This window comes from Anopheles coustani, chromosome 2 (genome assembly GCF_943734705.1).
Source record: "Anopheles coustani chromosome 2, idAnoCousDA_361_x.2, whole genome shotgun sequence".
In the NCBI taxonomy this organism is placed as follows: Eukaryota; Metazoa; Arthropoda; class Insecta; order Diptera; family Culicidae; genus Anopheles; species Anopheles coustani.
Window position 1 is genome coordinate 92,919,039 of NC_071289.1, and position 20,683 is coordinate 92,939,721.

The 20,683-nt window shown below is 46.8% G+C and overlaps 1 protein-coding gene across 2 annotated transcripts in view; it reads left to right on the forward strand.

Annotated features, from left to right (window-relative positions):
- The window catches only part of LOC131265842 (myosin heavy chain, non-muscle), a 44,038-nt gene that overhangs the window by 10,028 nt on the left and 13,327 nt on the right, over positions 1-20,683 (forward strand). For both annotated transcript variants that reach the window (XM_058268172.1, XM_058268173.1), the window contains exons 4-5: positions 14,065-14,221; positions 18,491-18,612. In XM_058268172.1, the coding sequence (XP_058124155.1) occupies positions 14,065-14,221; positions 18,491-18,612 (279 nt within the window). The remainder of the gene's footprint in view (positions 1-14,064; positions 14,222-18,490; positions 18,613-20,683) is intronic.

A 20,683-nucleotide genomic window follows, 5' to 3' on the forward strand; every position in this document is an offset into this window, starting at 1 on the left:
ACTGCTGCGGAGGCGGTACAGGAAGTTGGCGGGCCACAACAAACCTTGTATGTTGTACACGCACACGCGCTGTTGTACGCGGGGGAAAGGGAAGGCCTGGTAGATGGATGGGGGACGGCCGCAGAGCGCGACACACATAAACAATTTAATCTAAAACCCATTTTTCCCGTTTCGGTTCAATGGCGGCGGGGACCGGCGGCAGCGTCGACCGCCAATCGGTTGGTGGCGGTCTGCGCAGCTAACCTAACCATCCAAGTCTTCTTGTTGTGGCGTTAGTTCATTGAGAACTGCAGATGTGCAGATCATGTGGGACTATAGCTTGCGATGCGTTACAGTCAGCTGGGAAGAACTGATTGAACTGATTCAAACATCAAACGTGTCGTACGCACACATGTTCCGGTTATGTCCAATATATGCAACATCTGCTTGAATTGTATGTCCGGAAAGGTTTGGTGATCGGTGATCGATAGAGCCGTTGCCGTTGTAGGAACTCCCAGCTTTTGAAATATCATTCTCGTTTACCTTCCAGATATTGGAGTAACAATTTCTGGAGCCTACTAGTCCACACACTTTGCAACCCATCCAACACAAAATGAACATTTCTCCATACAAAATGGGTCCCGGTTTTGTCAACGGTTCTCTCAACGATCGTCCAGTTAAACCGGGATAATTCATTCGGAGCAAAGCCGGCAAAAACAAAAAGAGGAGAGCCCTGATGGGCCCCCCCCTTCTCTCTTCTGCCTTCTACAACACTCTCATGCCTCGAGCACACAGCGGGATTCGAACCCAACCTCTCCAACTCCGGTCTGTGTACGCTATCCACTAGACCGGCGCTCTTGCTTGAGAATGGCGCGCTAAATGTACAATATATATCTAGCTACATGCGTTTGCATGCATCGTTAGCGATCGCTAGCGTAGGCCTCAACCAAGAGCAGGCCATTTAAGGCTCTCGCGGGGTCTTCGCGTACACTCTCTGCACTGCCGTACGGTGGAGAGCGTGTAATTGTATGGAGCGAATTGCGCTCTTTGAGGGCTTCGCACTTGTTTGTATCCACGCGTGCTCAGGCTTCATACAAGTTTTGCTCACTCTTCATATAAGTTACGCTCGCGGGCGGGTCGAAAATTGTCGGCCCTGCAGCGCGAATGCGACGGAGCATAAGTCAGTCGCTGCGTCTCGCTCCGATCCACGGGGATAGGCCTGAGTTCATTCAAAATTGGTAGTAGGGAATTCCGTAGGAGGATCATCGCTATCAACTGCTACCGCCCATCCAACACAAAATGAACATTTCTCCATACAAAATGGGTCCCGGTTTTGTCAACGGTTCTCTCAACGATCGTCCAGTTAAACCGGGATAATTCATTCGGAGCAAAGCCGGCAAAAACAAAAAGAGGAGAGCCCTGATGGGCCCCCTTCTCTCTTCTGCCTTCTACAACACTCTCATGCCTCGAGCACACAGCGGGATTCGAACCCAACCTCTCCAACTCCGGTCTGTGTACGCTAACCACTAGACCGGCGCTCTTGCTTGAGAATGGCGCGCTAAATGTACAATATATATCTAGCTACATGCGTTTGCATGCATCGTTAGCGATCGCTAGCGTAGGCCTCAACCAAGAGCAGGCCATTTAAGGCTCTCGCGGGGTCTTCGCGTACACTCTCTGCACTGCCGTACGGTGGAGAGCGTGTAATTGTATGGAGCGAATTGCGCTCTTTGAGGGCTTCGCACTTGTTTGTATCCACGCGTGCTCAGGCTTCATACAAGTTTTGCTCACTCTTCATATAAGTTACGCTCGCGGGCGGGTCGAAAATTGTCGGCCCTACAGCGCGAATGCGACGGAGCATAAGTCAGTCGCTGCGTCTCGCTCCGATCCACGGGGATAGGCTTGAGTTCATTCAAAATTGGTAGTAGGGCGATCATCGCACATACAACACCATGCATGCATGCCTCTAATAGGGTCGCGCTTCGTTTGAAGTAAATCAATTTGCGCACCTTACAATTTAACGGGAATTAAGTGAGGCGCGAAATTTACGGACACTTTGGAATGCATTAGGCGGCGACCCTTTGTAAGACGTTGCACATGTTGTAGTCCATGTCCTCCCCACGCAATGTGTGTGTGTAGTCCTCCTATGTAGCTTGTCGGAATAATAGACACCGAAGTGACGAGGTCTCTTCCTATCGTCTTCGTCGTCTCAGTCCCCTTCCCACACGAACAACCATCAAGGTACATGGGCCCGTGCGCGGCTTCTCTTATGACGATTTCCGCGTTTACTCTCCTAGTGTGATCTCACAACAAAAGAGAAAGACCGCCTGCCGCCCCCCGAGAGTTGTTTCACAGTTGTTTCCACCAACGCAACAACCGAGGAGTTTGCAAAAGCGGGCAGCCCTAGCATGCGTACCTTCCTTTAACCTCGTCTCTCATGTTGGAGCCGCCGATCCACTGCTTTGCTGCACAGAAGCCAAATCCGCAAACGTCATACAATCACATTCAACGGCAAAGCTTTTTAATGCGCCCTGTTCGTTGTATGTGGAGCGTGTGGCGGCGCGGCCTGTCGTGACATTCTGTTGGGGGCAATTTGAATAATGGTTTCTTAATTTATTCGCTTGTTGTCATATTAATTATTTAATCACTGTAGCAGCACCTCCCCGGCAAACGGTGGTAAACGCTGGGGTGTGTGTGCGTGAACTTCTGATTCTGATATGCATGCCTCTTGACAAGGTCTTTGGGGTCTCTTTGCACATGGTGGTTTTATGTTACAAATTGAATAATTGTTGGGAATTGATGCTTCAGAGCTGATTCGTGATGCTACCGTTTAGTGCACAACTGTAATAGACTTTGACTCCACATACCAATAATTCGAACGAATACTTGCCTTGATTTCTACATAGAAGTCAATCATCGTCCTTCAGTAGGATACTGCATGAGAGCAACATTTTCTCGAGAGAAGGAACATTCAGTTATCAACGAACGACGGACGGGCTACAGCTACTGTAAACCACTGACCCGTCACTCAAACACGTTGCTGTGCGTGGTTTCTGTGGCCTTTTTCCGGTTTTCACTAGCCCGGCTAGCTCTGGCAACCAACGCGATCGTCGTTTCTTTACGGTAACGAGATCGCAACATCATATTTCAATGACGACCGAGGGCAATGCTTGTTGTGAGGGTTTAATAAACTTTCATCCCAAGAGGGGGAGAGTGAGACACTTCCTTATCTTCACGGTAGGTCTAATGGGAATGAGTGTCAGCATTCTTGTTATGAGTAATCAGTCCGTTAGGCTGCGAACACGACCGTCTGGTTTGTATATAGAGTGTGTAGTGTATGCTACTGTAGTACAAATGCTTGCGCCTGTTGTTGGGCTCTACAATCATAAGTCATAAACTTGTTCGATAAACCATCAGACAGCTGTGACAGACTTAGACTGGTTGGGGGTCTGTTCTGGTTGTGTGTCTTCGCTTCGATGTGCTTTTTTTGTAATGCGGGTACTTGATAAAACAACTCTTGAAACTAGTTCAAGGCAGAAGAGTAAAGGTGTTTTGGAAGTTGGTTATTATCGAAGCTTAAAGTTTGGAAACGATCTTCATGTATATCCTCAGTAGAGTAGGGGTAGCTCCAGGTTTTGGGAAAGGGGTTGCAGCATACTTCGTTAAGCCCAACAAATTCCAACGATCACCTCAACGTTCATCAGTATTCTGTCAAAGTCGAACGATCGCCATCCCGGCCGCTTGATCATCGTCTTTGGCATCCCCTGGTCGAGGACTAAGCTCACAATTGTTCCACTGTTGCTCGGCAGAGGCACAAACACACATAGACCGCCCAGAAAGATAGGGATCATCGTTTGACACAGTCTGTTCGGTGTTTCGAGCGACTTTAGTTTTGCGTACCGACGGTGTGCGTTTGGAATGTAAATCGTGGAACGATCACGAAGTCCGACTAATGATCGTTGATGTCAAAAAGCAACAGTGCTGCGGTGGTGGTGGATTTGAAGACACTTTGAGGTGTTTCGAACAAGCAGTGATAAAACTGGAAACCTTGGCTTTGTTCTTCCGTCAGCAGAAACTCAGAATATTGTTACGTACTGTGTATGCGCAATAGGTCGGTGTTTGTTGACAAACTTTCTACAACATGACCTCTGGCTTTAACTCTGGGCTGGTGGAAGTTGCTTTGCAATAGGTCTACAGAACTTACCTTCTTCACCGAAGGCACGAGTTTTCCTTTTACACTGTGTAACTTCAATGGCTTACAGCAAAAAGGCATTCGGTGATAACTCAACCAGCCAACCTGCTTTTTTCCTCTGATTAAGGAAACGGAACCGGATTATTTTACAAGGCGTTTTCCCCTCCGTATCGCTTCAGTAAGTGAAGTGTGCTTCCTTCATAAATATTTAATTATCCGATTGTTTCCTGCGAGGGCAGCGCGGCTGTGTTAACGTTGTTTATTTGCCGCTGGCTGCTAACCATAACAAAACCGGTGAAATACGCATTCTGACGACCTATTTTGACAACTTATAACAACAATTTCAGAGTCGAACTTTTCACTCAAACTGCTTCGTCGGATATCCATGTTCTTGTTCATGTGGTTGAGGGCTCAACTATGTTAAGAAAAACGCATGACACCTAGATATGTGCGTGTATAAGCACTGTTTAAATTCCTCGTGTGCAGCAACATGTCACCGGGAGATCACAATCGAACGTAATCGTACACTCTGCGAAGCTACTTTCCATTTTCGGTCCAATGGAGGGCGGCAAGCCGGCCTGTTCCGTCACAATCTGCTTCTGCATTTTCCTGCAACTGCTTTTCTGACTGCAAACGATCCATGCAAACGTCCCGCCACATAAGGAAAATTTGGTGCGCAACAGGTTAATTACACACCTGTTTGTCCGTACTCATCTGTCTCATTTGATTACATTCCGTCGTCCGATCGATGCCAACGACGACGTCGTCATGATATAGATAATGATGTTTGTGTGTGTGTGTGTGTGTGTGTGTGTGTGTGTGTGTGTGTCTGTGACGACCTTATGTGATGATCCTTTGAAGGAGTTGGGTATCGATCGCCAAGCACTCCGATACTTTGGTGTAAGAGAGAAGGGGCCAAGGGTGTATAACGTGATGAAATTTAATCCCGTGTGCAACGCGGTAGTGACGGTTGAATGCTCCGGCGTGAGGGTTGAGAGAAATGAATACATTGGGATATCTAAAAAACATATGAAGTTGTTTTTGCACCAAACTCATTTAGTCAACATTAACGGGACACAAAAGGCGAGCCGAAATGCTCACAAAATGTTTGGAGATCAAACAAAGTGATTTGTTTGTCACACGAACGTCTTTTTGAAGGATACCGACGAGAAGTGAAGAGGAGAGCGCGTGCTTGCCATACAAGGAAACTCGTGTACGACATCTTCAGCTTTCGCTGCTGTGGCCATGCTCCAATGCCTGTGAATGGCCATCGAGCAAAGCCAGTCATGACTCATCCACTACTACCTGCGAGATACTGACGCTTTGGTTTGGTGGCTTTTGGTTTGGTACTTGCTTGTTGAAGCTCGGTGACAAAGGTGGTACTTACAGGTGCTTTTTTTAAACTGCTTACTTCATGTCTGAGTAAAGAGACAAGCAACGAACGAGGAGGCACATTCCGTTTCTTATCTCTCCAATGATTTCCAAAGGTCTGCTGTTGGAATGAGCTGTTAGAACGTGAACTTGACTTGAAGCTGTTTGCGACGGCTTCACTACTTGGCTATCAGGGGGATATAGTGTTTGACAATCATCACTACAGAAAGGGCTGTAATCTGATGACTACTTAGGCGCTGATCGACGAAATGTCATACTAACACCAATCTGGGCTTGCTCCTTTGCGTTCGATTGTACTGAATGATATCATATGAAGTGAATTTAATTTTGTTTTAATGCTTTTTAGTCTATAGATTATCACCTCTTTTCGACGCGCAATCCGATTGGTAAAATATGCAATCGTCAGAAAATCAGAAGATCAGATGTTTATTGTAGCACTTAACCTGGAATTTTTCGGCATTGCATCACCGACTGCTGTCTTTTGCGTGCCCTTCATCCCTCCGACAGTAACATCACGGGTTATGAGGTTCGCCTTATGCGGTCTGAGAGGTGCATAAATATCTCTGCATAATGCTGCAAGCATGAGGAGGCGAACGGGCGGGCAGACTAGGGACCGACCGATCGATGCCAATTGCTTGCTGGTTTTCGTTTTAAAGCCATAATTTGCTTTTGACCAAATATGGAACGAATGTTTTCAGCACCACACATCGCTTGTCGCGTTGAGAAGCCTTCGCCACGTATCCTCCACGTTTTATACACACAAACACACAGGCATACACTGGATTTTCAGCGTATCGTTGTCGCCGTGGTCCAGTTGTGCGCGAACGCATCATAAACTACCCCGCACGTTGATCCTCTCATGGTAGGACACTTCTGCGAAGCGAATCTCTGCTCGCTGGTCAGCATTGTTGGTTTCGCATTATAGATCCGTGCCTTCGGTGCCAGCTGCTGAATTGCTGAATGTCCAATTATCACTTTGGCCAAGCGTTGGCGCCACCAGCGTTCGTGATCGGGTGTAGCTCACCATCTGGTGGTGAACCTAGAGTGAGTTCGGTTGGCGCCGGATACATTCGCTCCGGACGCTCGCGCTGGTGAGGAAGGTCACGCACAGTCGGCCAGTATTCACTCGATGTAACCCTTCCGAATGCGGCTCCAAACTGTCAGTGGGTCACGCTGTGCGCTGTGATAGACATCTGCGGAGCGAGCGATACCGAACTCTGTGCCAACCCCAAACGTGGTGGCCCAAGTGAGAAGGAAAGAAATAGCGAGCGACGAGCGATCATAGCACCATTCTGTGTTGGCTCTGTTGGTTCGATGGGAATTTATCGCTACTGCGCTTGCCCCTGTGGTTTGTGTTACTTCCAAAAATGGCAAACTCCTCTAGGCAAGGTCTCAGCATCCCCCGATTAAGGTAAAGCGGGGATTGGAGGTCGACGGTAGAGAACGGTGACAGACCGACGCAGCGTGCGCATTATGCGCCCGAATTGACGGCAAAGAATGGCGCCAATGGGCAAGATTTGGTATGCCTTTTTTGTGGTTGTTTTTCTTCTTCAGTATGGGGGACTGGGAAAACTGGGAGGGTGGGTAACATTTAAAAAAAAGGGGGGTGCGTAACACAGTCATTTCATACCTGTTGACTTTTCAGGGTGTCCTCCTATCTTTAGCAGATTTAAATACCTTTTGAGTATGGTCAGCATAACCAGGCGGTGTATGATTCATTTGACACACTTTCTTGGAAGTGCATTGTGAAAGCATTTCTTGACCACTTCCTCCCTCCCGCGATAGCACCAGACATGGCTTCTCCATTTACGATTAGTCATTCGACGCCATTGGGCTTTTCGCACTGGGAATGAAAGTGAAGGAAGGTACTGCACTTTGAGTAACTTTTGGGCTTTCTTTACCTAACCGCGTTTTAAATGGCTCTCAAATGGTAGGAATCAGGAAAACAATTGTCGGCTACCACAATTCCCTTCTGCATTTGCTTGTTTATCGGATTTGCAACAAGTCCTCGACTCACGCTTGGTCCTTAACGACCACCAACACAGGTGGTGGCGTTGTGTTGTGCTGCGGTAATCCATGTGTCGAGGAGTACTAAATCGTCACTGATGGGGGTGATTCAGACTGAAAGTGTCATAATCCGATCGTTTTAAACTGCCACAATCGAGTCGGTTATCCGATCCGCAAGCGTAAGTCAAGCGGATTGAAAAACAATCGTGTCCCCGCGATAAGTTTCGCTTTCTTGCGTGGGGCGGACGGAAGGAAGAAGATGTGGTGTTTCTCAGACGGTGTTATTAACCTTCAATTGTCACTTTAGCAACAGCAGGCGGCCCTCGTGAGGTCCCCGATTGACCCTCGAGCCGGCGACAGCAGCAGGCACGACGAGATACGCTCCATTACTGCGCCATTGTCGTTCGTGGAAAGGACCTGAGAAGGAGACATACACTCACACACACATGCCTCCCGGTGGAGCGGCGGGGGGACCTTAAGGCAGGGAAACCCATTAGAGTTTGCTTGCGTCATTCCGACGATCGAGAATCGACCCCGGCTGCGGCAGGGCCGTTAATATGGGAAACTCCTTTGTTACCTGCAGCAAGCGAAAGGAGGTCAATGTGTGGTGGTGCATCTTGGGCGGCAAGATGGCGTCGCGTGTGCATCTGCAAAGATGCATACAATGCTTGCACGTGCAACAGCTTGTCCGAAGATCTCCCCTTCCCGGTTGGAGGATAATAAACCAATCTTCCGTATTGGCGCCATTCTTGAACAGTGTTTTGCTAAATGATGCATTTTGCTTGTGATTTATACGGGTCGATATTGATCACCGCACACAAACGCTCGCTGGAATGTGTGTGTGTGTGTCGAGGCACAAGCGTGGCGAAGAAAAATATCTTTATTAGAGAAGCACGACGTGCTGCGGCGCGAAGAAATCAAACCGTGGAATTGTTTGTCTATGATTCATTGAATTTCAATCGCGTTTTTATACGCCGGTTGTGTCGTTCGAGTTGTGGCCCCTCGATCGTATGATCGAAGGACAGAACGAGATAACGAGAGGCAGAAAGGAGGAAAAAAAGGCGTGTGCTCTTTTTATCATCGTTCACAGAAGCGGGCAGAGAAAAAAAGGAAGATTCCACATGCGGCTAACGACCGTTGGTAGGGGGTAAGATGAGAAGAATAAGACGTTATGCCGCTGTTGTCCGAGGGCGAGTGGCACGCCGGACAGAGCCAGCCAGTACCAGGGCAAACTTTGCAGCTACGCGAAACTTGTGCGATATCTTACTTGTTGACCAATACGATAATGTTTCAAGATATACGATCGCGAGCGTATGAACGAAGAAAGAAACCGTTTGTTGGAGAGTAAAGCAAAAGAAAACACTTCCTTATGCCAACCCCCTGTGCAATGAAGGGAGGAGGAGTGGTCCATGTTGGGGGTTGGCAAAGAAACCAAGATTGCATTTATGGGGTCAAAGTTGCGAAAATCGCCTGTGCAAATGTGGCTCTTGTTTGATGAAGACACTTGAGCAATAACTTTCCAAAGCAAACAAACAGCAGGACTCTTCTTGAGATGGAGGTAGCTTGAGGGCTCATCTCCTGGTAACAACAGCTATGGGCTAACCTTCAAACTGACGCTTTACCGCCGTGTGTATCGTATTACGTCAGGCTCATCCGGTGGCTCATCTATGGGGGCAACAACTACCTCATCCGCGAGTAATGTACAGGCGAGACCCCGCTCGAACAGGCTTTGTTTGACCGACACGTTGCCACCTCGAATGCCGAGCGCGTTAGGCTTTTGTTAAGCTGTGCTTCCCCATCACGGTTGTTGTGGCCATGAGGCCCGCTACCCCAAGCCTACCTACACCAGGTTCATCCAGGTGTGAGTTTTATAATTATTCCGTATTGTATACGAGTCGTACGAGCGCTTGTTTGAAAATTTGCTTCCCAACTTCATCTCTCAATCATTCTACTTTCGACCACTGAACTGAATCGCGGGATGGCGGTGCTCCAATGATCATCACCATGAACTTGTGCGAACTTCCACGCCAACTAGCGATCACTGGTGTGAGCGAACTTCATCTACCGTTTTGTCGTCAACCGGCGTCAAACGAGTCAGATGAGTCACCAGAGGGATGGACTAGGGTCTCCAAGCTAAAAGGCATGTTCGAAAAGTCCTTTGAATTATTACTTACATAAGCACATGCCAAGTCTCCCAACTCCGCAAGTCCCACGATTGAAATGGAGTTGGTATTCTCAGCGTCATATGATACGAGGAAGGAATGAGCTACGATCGGCGTCTCGTATTAGCATTCCACGCAAGGAAAGTGACATTCTTCAGGCCATACTTGCCCATCGGTCATCAATCACTTGCACTACTCCTCCCGCCACGTTGAAATCGTTGGATAGTCTCGTCACGAGTTTGAACTTACATCCTGTCTGTGCCATTCTGAGGTATAGTCGGTACGGTGTGGCGTTTCTCCATAACATGCAAACGCTCACCCGTATGATCGCTAGAACGACGTAGCATTATGCCAAACATGAAAAGTGAATCAAATTGATGAGCTATGGTTGCTGCATTGTCGGCAGGCGAACACAGAAGCGATCGAAGCGACCGGAACTGCAAATTTGTTCTCTCTCTTACTTCTCTAATGCCCGCGGAATAGCTTTGGGAATAGCCACAACCGTAGAGGAAGACCTCTCTCGGCACAGGATACACGGTGACCTTGAATACGTGCCATGGTACCCTTGGCAGTGGGGCAACAATGAATTCCGGCCGCGGATGGGTCGAAATGGACGGCGAAAGACGCAACGGAGGAATGAAACGGAGTGGTTCTCCGAGGTCTAATGTTGCGCTGCGTAATAACACGACTCCTCCGCTACGGCAGAGGTTCGAGATCACACGAACCTCTTGACCATACGTCTTGAGAAGAGAGTCTTGCGTTTGGAGAGTTGCCCACGAAGATATGGCTGGAAGATCGTGTGCCTGCCTTTTTCAGTTTTCCAGCAGTGGACTCCTGTCTTCGGTGCTTTTTTGGGGTTGGTGGTTCTCTCGTTCGCGTACCACATTTGGGTTCACCTGCCCTCACGCGCACATTAACTGAAGCGCGAAAAAGGGAGAAGAGGCAGCCAAAAATATGGCCGTTTGTCACCGTGTTCCGTTAAGTTCGGTGGAAGTAGTTGTGAATTTTTCGGCGGGGTTTATCTCGGGATCCAAGTCGCGGGCTAACCGCGGCGAAGGTCGCGGAGTTGAACAGCCTACACCCACACAAACAGGCGTAGAACCAGGCGGGTTTCTTCGGCGGTTCTTTCGGGAGATCCTCCAGTCCAATTCTTAAGTCCGTCCGATTGTCCGTCGATTTTTCTCGAGTTTTATTTTGTTCACATCCTCTGTAATTTTCTATTCCCCAAAAAAAAACTCCGTTTCACAAGCACACTCAAATGAGGTCGCACACACACACAAGAACACACGGACGTTGTTGAGGCCTAATATGGCCCGGTCTGTGGTCGGATCTTGATCATCAGCGACTGGTCGAACCTTCCTCCCGCTCAGGAATGGAACAGAACAGGTTCAGGTTCTAGCTTCGTTGTCCATTACACGTTGATGTTTCCCATTCGCAAACAAACTGTTAGTAAACCTTCTCATGAGCACGATATTCCGGGCACGATGTTTGGTCCACGTAACAAAGATGTCGCGCCGAAACTCTCTTCCTAAGCGGTAAATCCAATTGAAAAATAGATCAACCAACATAAAACTGAAGGAGAACTTAGCCACCTTATTGATAATGCAGAAACATAGAGCGAAACTGGCTACCTTCACTTATTATGTTCATCCGGTGTGATACTAAACAAAAGCGATCGACGACGAAGTCCGCTACATGATGATGATGATAGTCTAGTTTTGTTCCATGGGCACGCAAACGAGTTTTATTGATCAATTTATCATGACTAATAAGCTCTAATAGGTGAATCGAGCTCTCGCGTGCGCCCGGGAGTAGCGTCTATCACTTCATGTTTTTGAGGATTCTTTCGGTGGAGTCGTGGTCTAGTCTCTGAAGCAAAACTGGTGACTTTTTTCTGAACTATCCTTATCAATAGAATTCCACTGCCACTGCCCGATTGTTTATTTCCAGTTTTACAGCTCAACACATCATGTGAGGAAGTGTTGAATTTTTTGGCATTCCAACAACTTGCCTTTCGTCTCTCGTAGGTTTTGACGTTGTAAGGATTAATGACCGTCATGTGTCGGATTATTTATGTATTTTGTGGTGTGCCCGTGAATGAATTTTGCTTGGAGGAATGCTTAATGACTGCAAAACGGGCAAACAAACCTGTCGAAAAAGAGTATATAAATCCTGCTGAAAATTGGAAGAAAGTGGGTGGAATCATGGTGGAACGCGTGTAAAGTATACAAAAACCTGTGTTTTCGAAATGTATTCAGATTCAAAAACAATTTGGTTGAAGAATGCGCCGTTCTTCATCCGATATGATTTATCATTGTTTGGTTTTGCATGTCACAAAACACTTTCAAGCTACAAAAACACGCAAAAATGGTGTTGAGACTTGAGACGAATCTAGTCTTGGCAGAAGACCATTTTGTTTTACATTTACCATTTGTAAAACGAGAAGCGTAAAAAGGGGAGGCATTAGTCCACGGGAAAGAATTTTCTTCATTTGCTATTTGTTGTGAAACCGCACGGTAGCGTTTGGTTCGTGATGATCGTGTGTGGTTTTGCGTCTGTTTGGAAAACACAATTCGCCCCGGCAAAGAGTGTGCAGCGTTGTTTCTTCCTTGTTTTAAAGTTTTGGTTTAAAACAGTTTTATGTTTCATAATTGCGAGCCATACGCGCCGGCTTCGTTAAATGTGGGCCTGCGCGATGTTGTTGTAGAAGTAGCTGCCAACCAGTCTCAATAGTTAATCAATCGGCAGAAAGTGTTTGAAGACTAATTAGACAAACATTCGCTGATAAGATTGGCCACTTCGATAAGATTAACTCCTCGGGGCAAGCAGAGCCGATGTTACACATGCTCATGCCTAGTTGGGGAGCTAACTAAGAGAAGGCAATCACTGGACTACTTTCAAATATGATTAATAAAGCTTCCAAAAAGTTGCTCCAGACGTTAATCCGTCCCACTTTTATCATTTATTTTACACTATAATGAACTATACCATGTAGATCCAGGTTTTCCAACGCTACCAAATGTGTTGGATTGTTGGATCTTACTTCAGTTCTTTGTCTGCATGAATGGATCTTGACATCTAATTAGCAGCGAATACATGCTTGACGGTAATTGAATATGTTTGCTCATACTTGCTTGCTGCACGTACCACCGAGATGGTGTGGGATGCTTACCCCCTTCTGGGTATGGAGCGTCTAATGGCTTCATGCATCAAGTGCACCACCACCACCACCACCATCACCATCACCATCGGCCTATAAATAGCCGTCATAAATAAATACGCGATCTCAGATGATCTTGAAATCGGCACAACTGGGAGAACGAAGCAAGCGAATGGAAATAGTTCTGGCTGTAGAAAAAGGAAACGAAAGAAAATAGAAGATATTGTAAATAAACAGCGCGCCGATCCTCGGTTATGGAAAATTGCTTTATGAAGCGTTTTTGCGCTCTGCTGTGGTGTTTCGGTTCATTGGTTGAATCTAGAGAAAACTCCATAGAAACTGGTCATGCAAAAGTATGAAGAGAAGAATCTTTATGTTGTAAAAAAAACCGGGTGAAAGTGGCTAAAGCATAATATAAATCCAAATCCGGTATTTCAAAACTAAATTTTGAATACTAATCATCTTATTAAGATTTCTTATTTTTTTCTGTGCCACATATCAAATTCGCGCATCAAAAAAAGCAATAAAATTGCCATCCAAGAAGAGTCTCCCCATGCGCGGAGTATAATTTTATTTTCCTCCTTTCTCAAGTGGATGGATAAATTTTCATGCAATGCGAAATATTCACGAATATTCGTTCCACTCTCCCCAAACCTTTTGCAACATCGTCGTGACGTTGGTGGGAATTTTTACGACATTCTAACAGCAGTCGCCTTTTAGTGGTTGGACATTCCCGTTCGGTTGGGCTCTCTTCGTTCGGCGGTTGAGGATCGTATTTACACATTTCACGCCAGAAATCCAAACTGCTCCAACATGTTGGCCTATGGGTGAATTTTAATGCCGCAGGTGAACCGCAGGATGGATGGACGGGAAAGATAAATGTGGGCAGAACGCAGAAAGTGTGCATATTTATAGAGTCGAAGGTGAAAATCCGAGCAACACCCCAAGTGATGAGCGCCGGCTCCATGTGATGAATGAGGAAGAGCTAAGGATAAATTTGGACCGGGAGGTGGGAGGGACATGGGCTGTTGGGAATTTATTGAGCAACAATGTTGACAGATATTTCATATGAAACGGTAGAAGCACACAAATAATTAGGGAAATGGGAAAAATATAAATAATTTAAATGGACACAATGCTAACGTACCATTCTCAATTCTGCTTCTTTCTAGACCTACTCCGGCCTTTTCTGCGTGGTGGTTAACCCGTACAAGAAGCTGCCCATCTACACCGAGAAGATCATGGAGAAGTACAAAGGCATCAAACGGCACGAGGTGCCGCCACACGTCTTTGCGATCACAGACACCGCGTATAGATCGATGCTTCAGGGTAGGTAACGTAGGCGAAGCCAAACCGAGGCTGATCGAGGCATCCCGGGCAGGTGGCATCACTGCACTTGCACCCAGACGGACAGAGGAAGAGCGAGAGAGAGAGGGAGAGTCTCGAGACTATCTTGAGTATGTGACAATGACGACGTTTATGATCCCGACGACTCGGAGACATCAACAATAAGTGGTGTGTGGGTCACTACGCGTGTGTGGCACGATCCAGTGGCTGTCGATTAGCGGCAATTGTTTATAACTATCCCGGGAGGTTGTTAGCGTAAGCGGGAAGGAGGCGTTTGTCGCTAATTAAGTCGTTGTAAGTTATGGTACGCATGGCGAATCGGTTCGATAAACCCAATGAAAGAGAGCAGCACTTAATTTAAAGAAAGGATGCGAACTAATTGCACGACGCGAGTTAGTCGAAAGGAAAGATGTCAAACGTTTACAAACAGCTGTTTTATTTGTAAAAGATGTTAGTACTTCAAACTCCTAAGGACATGTACACAGATATGTAGTCGCAAAGGCAAAGGCGCCCAGCACCCAATGCCTTATTATAGATGGTCAAACCTTGCGTCACAGGCGTGTAATGATGGTGAAGCGCTGTGCAGTCTAATTACTTCCATCTTGGGCTAAACTTGTCGCTGCTGGTAGTGATTGACCATTTCGCCATCATCATCAGGTTCCATTTAGCGATCGACCACCAATCTACCGATTCGATGTACACGCAGGATCATCGTCATCGACAGCTCTCTTTTGGAGTGTCCAATCACTCACTCGCGGGGACGTAACGACGCGCTTCGGCGGTGGAATTATGGGGCGTAAATGTGATGGCCTTCTCCATGATGGTGGCTGTGCAGAGAGTAGAGAGATCTGAAGCTATAATTAATTCGTTTCACTTGCGCATATCATTCCATTCGTTGTCGCCAACCGGCCGGCATACCGTGAGGGTGCCGAGATCACCGAACGACATTGATCTCATCCACTCTACACGGCTAATTACATCATCAGAGTCCCGTTCGGATTCAATTTCGTAGTGCAATTTCTAAAATTACGGTTTTTGTGATAACGTTGCCGATGAAGGTCATCTCGATTATCGATTGAGCGAACAACCGTTCGGTCTTCTTAGCCTGATTCTTTTTGTGTGTCGTAAAAGTTTCGACCCACTACAATGCCCCATCATTTCCTCCTTGGCCTATTTTTGTTGTTGTTCGCATCCACACGAAAGCCACCTTATGTAATATTTGCTGAAATCAACAACAAGCGGATCTTCAATATCCGGTAGCGATAAAATGCCATTTCCATCGCAAGGCAAGGCTCCTCGTGGATACCTGGTCACCTTTTTTAGTCAAAAATCAACCGGACACACAAACCTCCTTTCCATATGTCCATATCGGTGGAAACATGTTGGCTATAGGGAGAGAGGGTGAGTGATTTCTGACTCCATTCTCCTTGTCTTTTGGTCGTGATAACTTTTGCGTGTTTTGGTGTTTGGCAAAGAGTGGAAGCAGCAAGTGTTGCGAGGAACCATATGCCATATTTCGCTTGGAATGGTCTCCACTATCTTCGGGTAATGTGTCACATTGCGCCTGACCTATCCTGCTGTGTTTGGCCCGCAAACGAAATGTCTGACGTGTCACGAAACGACGTTACCTTTTGCCTCGTGCCTGCGCTTACCTTTTTCCGTAAGCTCCTTGAGATCTTGTCTGATTCATCGCGGAGGCATTCCACCCTATATTTACACTAAGTATATCATTTCATCGCAGGGGAAGCGGAGGAACGAATAAGGGACGTGTTTTGCTTCTACTCCACCGGAGTGGCACGTCCCAGTCGTGGCGTTGCATTTTCACGCCATTTTCCCTAACGATCCGGTTGCGGTGTTCGTCCGGGGCACAGGACGGGTTGGTCCGTTTCCGGGCGGGTGTGTCGTTGAGGACACAATTTGTACGTGATCTATAATTGCAAATTTTCCCCCAGTAGCTTCGTGGGTACGCGCACACAGCCGAACGATCGAGTGCAATGACGTACATCTGCATCTTTCGCAACGCGATCGTCGATGGAATCGGACAGCTTAATGTTGGTGGATTGGACGGGGACCGACCACCCTGAGAGAGTGAAATTTACTAAGCTCGTTTGCTCTGTTTCCTTTGGGCTACGGATGCATCGAAAGGTCTAATTGTAAGTTGATCAATTAATTCCGATTCTCAAGAAATGGAAGCACGGTTCTGGACGATCGTCTTTTGTAATGTGACGAACTTTCAATATCTTTATTTCCCAGATATCAGAAACATGTTTTTGCATCTGTTATTTGTAGTTCATATTTACATACAATTTTTTTTTTTTGCTTGGTATAGTTTTTGCAAATGAATTTTTACAGATATCCATGGCGATTTTAATTAGCGATCAAATGCCATTGACTTCAGGCGCGACCGATTGAATTGCAAACTCATCACAGGCAGTGCAGTGTGAATTAATATTAATTAAAAACACATGCGTCATGCACAGTAAAACATCCGAACCAGTGTTAATCCTTGTCTGAGGATTCAGGTGATGTTGGATTAAATATTACCAAATGCGTTTGAAGTAAGTTGATTAGCGAATGATCATGTAAGATCAAATCAATACTCTGCCTTCAACTGACCAAATAAGGACAAAACGGTGTGTCGAATATGTGAGCTACCGCTAGTTGGAGGTCCTTCGATCTTGTATGTGTGTAATTAATCTTCCAGTACGATACAATTAGTTGATGCGGTTGATCTCTCCGGGTGTACTTCATGTGGCGGGTAAGAAACCTGGCTTGGTTTGACCGCTTTGGTGTGCAGTAGGTGTGTGAATTTTCCTTAGAAGGATGTTGCGCATTTGCATAGCATTTCCGTGGCATTCAAACGTTTACGTTCGCTTGCTGCCTTTGCTTTTCTACATGCAAGCTGTGTGTGTTTTTTTTCCTTTGAACCGACCTCATATCCTGCACCGGAACACACCATCTGGCGAGAAGCACGGAGGGAGCAAAAACTAAAGCGGGGAACGAGTTAACTTTTTCTTCACCCGATGGATGACTTAATGAGGTCGCGGGTAGCGCAGGCACACAAAAATAAAGTAAAAGCAAAGTTCGCTGGTTTGTGTGTGAAGATGACCATTTAAGGAATCGTCAACTCAACGCCGTCGTCGTCGTCGTCGTCGCCATCGGGGTGCGAGACCTAATCGTCCGGTGGAACATAAAATTCACCAACATGCCCAGCACCACCGCCGGGCCCCGTGCCTTGACATCAGTCCCCCGCAGTAGCTGTTTGTACACATTAAAAACTTGGAGATGTTGTGCTTTGCGTAACATATGTTTCTTGTGGACAATTTTGTGCCGTTCGGGGTTTTTTTTTACTCTCCAAGGCATGTCTTTCTGTTCCCCGATGGCCCTTTTTTCAGTCATCCTACCAAACTGAGACGTCAGCAAGTTTTATAGTTTGGGTTAGAGGAACACACACAAAAAATGGAACCACCAACAGGAAAGGTGGTCAAGCGAGCGAACCAAACCGTGGCAAAGCAGAACTGCGTGCGTTTGCTCCGATGATTCCTGCGCCGTCGATGATGGAAGTGGTTATTGTTGGACACACCATCAACCGACCGTTTTGATTCAGCACGGATGCGGTCGCTCAGATACGTCCCGGCAGAGCCAAATGTGGCAACGGGGCAACATTTCGCGATCGGTCTAATTAGATTAGTACGATTTTCAATGTGTTTCGCGATGTAGATTAAGTCGCGCGAGTTGACTCACGCGCGCAATGTGTGGGCAATGGTTTGGTTGTCTTTTAAGATTTATCTTGATCGGCACATACAACAACAAGCCACAACCAGAGACACAAGGTCGCGGGGCTGAGGGTCGTTCCGGCGTGAATGAATAAAACGTATGATAAGATGAGCCGCGAGCCGTGTGCGGTCTTGACGACGGTCATCGGGGTAAATATTGGTCACTATCCACCGCGAGCTTGGCCATACCAACAGGAGAAAACTGTCGCAAACGTACACCGAGCATGGCGGCGAGCGTTCTGAGCTAAATACTCTGGAATGTCGTAGACAAACATGTCAAGCGTGTGCATTTCTAGACATTACATCGTTCACAGCCTACTATGATAAAGACAAGACACGTTACCCTGGAAAAGTGTAAACACTACCTCCATCTGATGCCATTATGTTCGTTTGTTCTATACTTGACGGGGATCCTCTTTTTTTGCTCAAGTTGTTACGGCTCTAATCTTTTGTTTTCTCCCCTTTTTCATTATAGATCGTGAGGACCAGTCCATCCTGTGTACCGGCGAGTCGGGTGCTGGTAAAACCGAGAACACAAAGAAAGTTATCCAGTATTTAGCCTACGTGGCGGCATCGAAACCGAAAGGATCCGTAGCGGTACGTTTACCATTACGGGCTTATAGCGTCGACGTATAGCGAGCCTCCTCCTAGTGGTAGCGATTCTGGAACGATGTGTCGCGAGGTTTCTCGCTCAGGCTGCTGTTACATGCGCAAGCTTTTCAGTTAACTTACGACCATATGGCGGTAATGGCGTTACAGCGATCGCTGTTAATAGTGCGTCGATGCCGCTTCCCGTGCGGCATTTGGGTTCGGAGCGAAGCAACACAAGTTTACGCTCGTCGTTGGCGCCGTCAACCGAGCGCTGACACAGAGTGACCTATAAATTGGAGGGCCATAAACCATCGAACCATCCAACAGGCCGCCGTCGCCGCGGATGAATCAATGGATGGATGGATGAATGCCGGCATGGCATGCATGCGATTTTGGCTGCACCTTTTCTCGACGCGGCACGCTGCTGCTCGGCCGGGGGGAGTGAACCCGTGAAAGGTGTGCACCCCGTTGCATACATTTGATGTCCATTTAAGGGAAAAGTCTGCAGTGAATTGACCGCAAATGTATGTCATCATCCGTCGCGATTTTCCGGTCGTAACCGCAACAAAAGCCTCGCGGTTTTGCATCCCAAAATGGTAGTTTGCTTATTTTTGCATATCGTTCGCTGATCGTCCTTCGTTGGTTGGGTATAAATCCATTTCCGAAAGGTACTTAAACTTATTTCTTTACTGTGCTGGAGACATTCCTTTCTCACTGGAGGCAAATTTTAGACAACTATTGTAAGGCGGTTTGTAATTCTGCTTTTAAACAGATGAACACCTTCGTTTACAGTGGACAGTTTTCGCCTCCACGGTTTTTCATGCTGTCGTTTTTTACTTCAAATTCACACAGCAATGTGCTCAGCCCACTCAGCCCTCTCAAGTCAGCGTAAACGGGGGGGACGCACATTTTTGCCGCTCGACTAAGTACTAGACAAATTCCACGGCAGCACATTTTTCTCATGTAAATGCATAAATCTTCGTCGCAAGCCTTTCGCCACCCGGCACGGCGGCACGGAGGAGGAAGTAAATTAATTATTAATTATCGCCTAATGGAACCGAACGAGTTGCTGTTTTCGCTCATTGCGTGTGTTTAGGAGGACATTAAAACCGCCGTTGCTTTTTGCTTGCTGGGCGTAGAAAAGAGTATGAGGACAGCTGGGGTATGAGGAAAAGAAACTGCTACCCAGTGAGTTGATCTTGTTCTCGTGCGACAAGTGCGAAAAAGATCAATCAAACGCACGAGTCTGGGCGATGCAAAATGCGAACCGAACACGCGATCGGCGATCAACGTGTGTATGCCGTGTGCCTTGTACTTTTTTCCCTCCTCCTGCTCTACATCGCTGTAAATCGATCAATTTCATATACCGCGTTGTGGTTGGCTTTCCCAGAGCGAGTTTTTAGGTTCCGTGCGCCTAGGCGTCTCCCGGGGCCATGATCTTGGAAATGTAAACCAACCTTTTAGATGGCTTTCTTGCTAAGAAGGGGGGAGATGTGCTGGCTGTTAATTGAAATGAATGAGCTACTTGCTGCTGGGGTTTGCTTTTGGTTGATGGTGAGGTTTCGCCTTGCCCTCCTGTACTGTAGTCCGCGATGCTTTGAAAAAGAATATCGTGTCGTGTGCCCTTTTTCCTGGCAGCTGTGGAAACGTAATACCTCCCTTTACGAGCCCAAACATCTTGGGGTGTGGGTTCTGTAGCAATAATATCGACGTAAACAAACTAATTGGTCACCGATTTGAAGTGGGCAACATTTATCAGTTCATATTATGCATGATTTCGTGTCAAGGATTTGTAATATGTCATTCTATTACATTTAGTGACTTAGGAATTGCAATCTGGGCTTAATTGAGTGCGAAGTTTACCTTTTCCACCAGATGCCCATTTGAACGGTTTTTGTCCTTTTTTGGGAAGCTGGAGAAACACCCTGAGATGGATTTGGTCCCAAAAATGGTCTCACTTTCATGCGGTGTTGTATCCAAAAATTGACATCGAAACGCAATTCGATTCTTTAAGCGCAAATATAAACGTCGAAAGAAATGGAAATGAAAAGCACCATTTGAGGTGAACCATAAATTC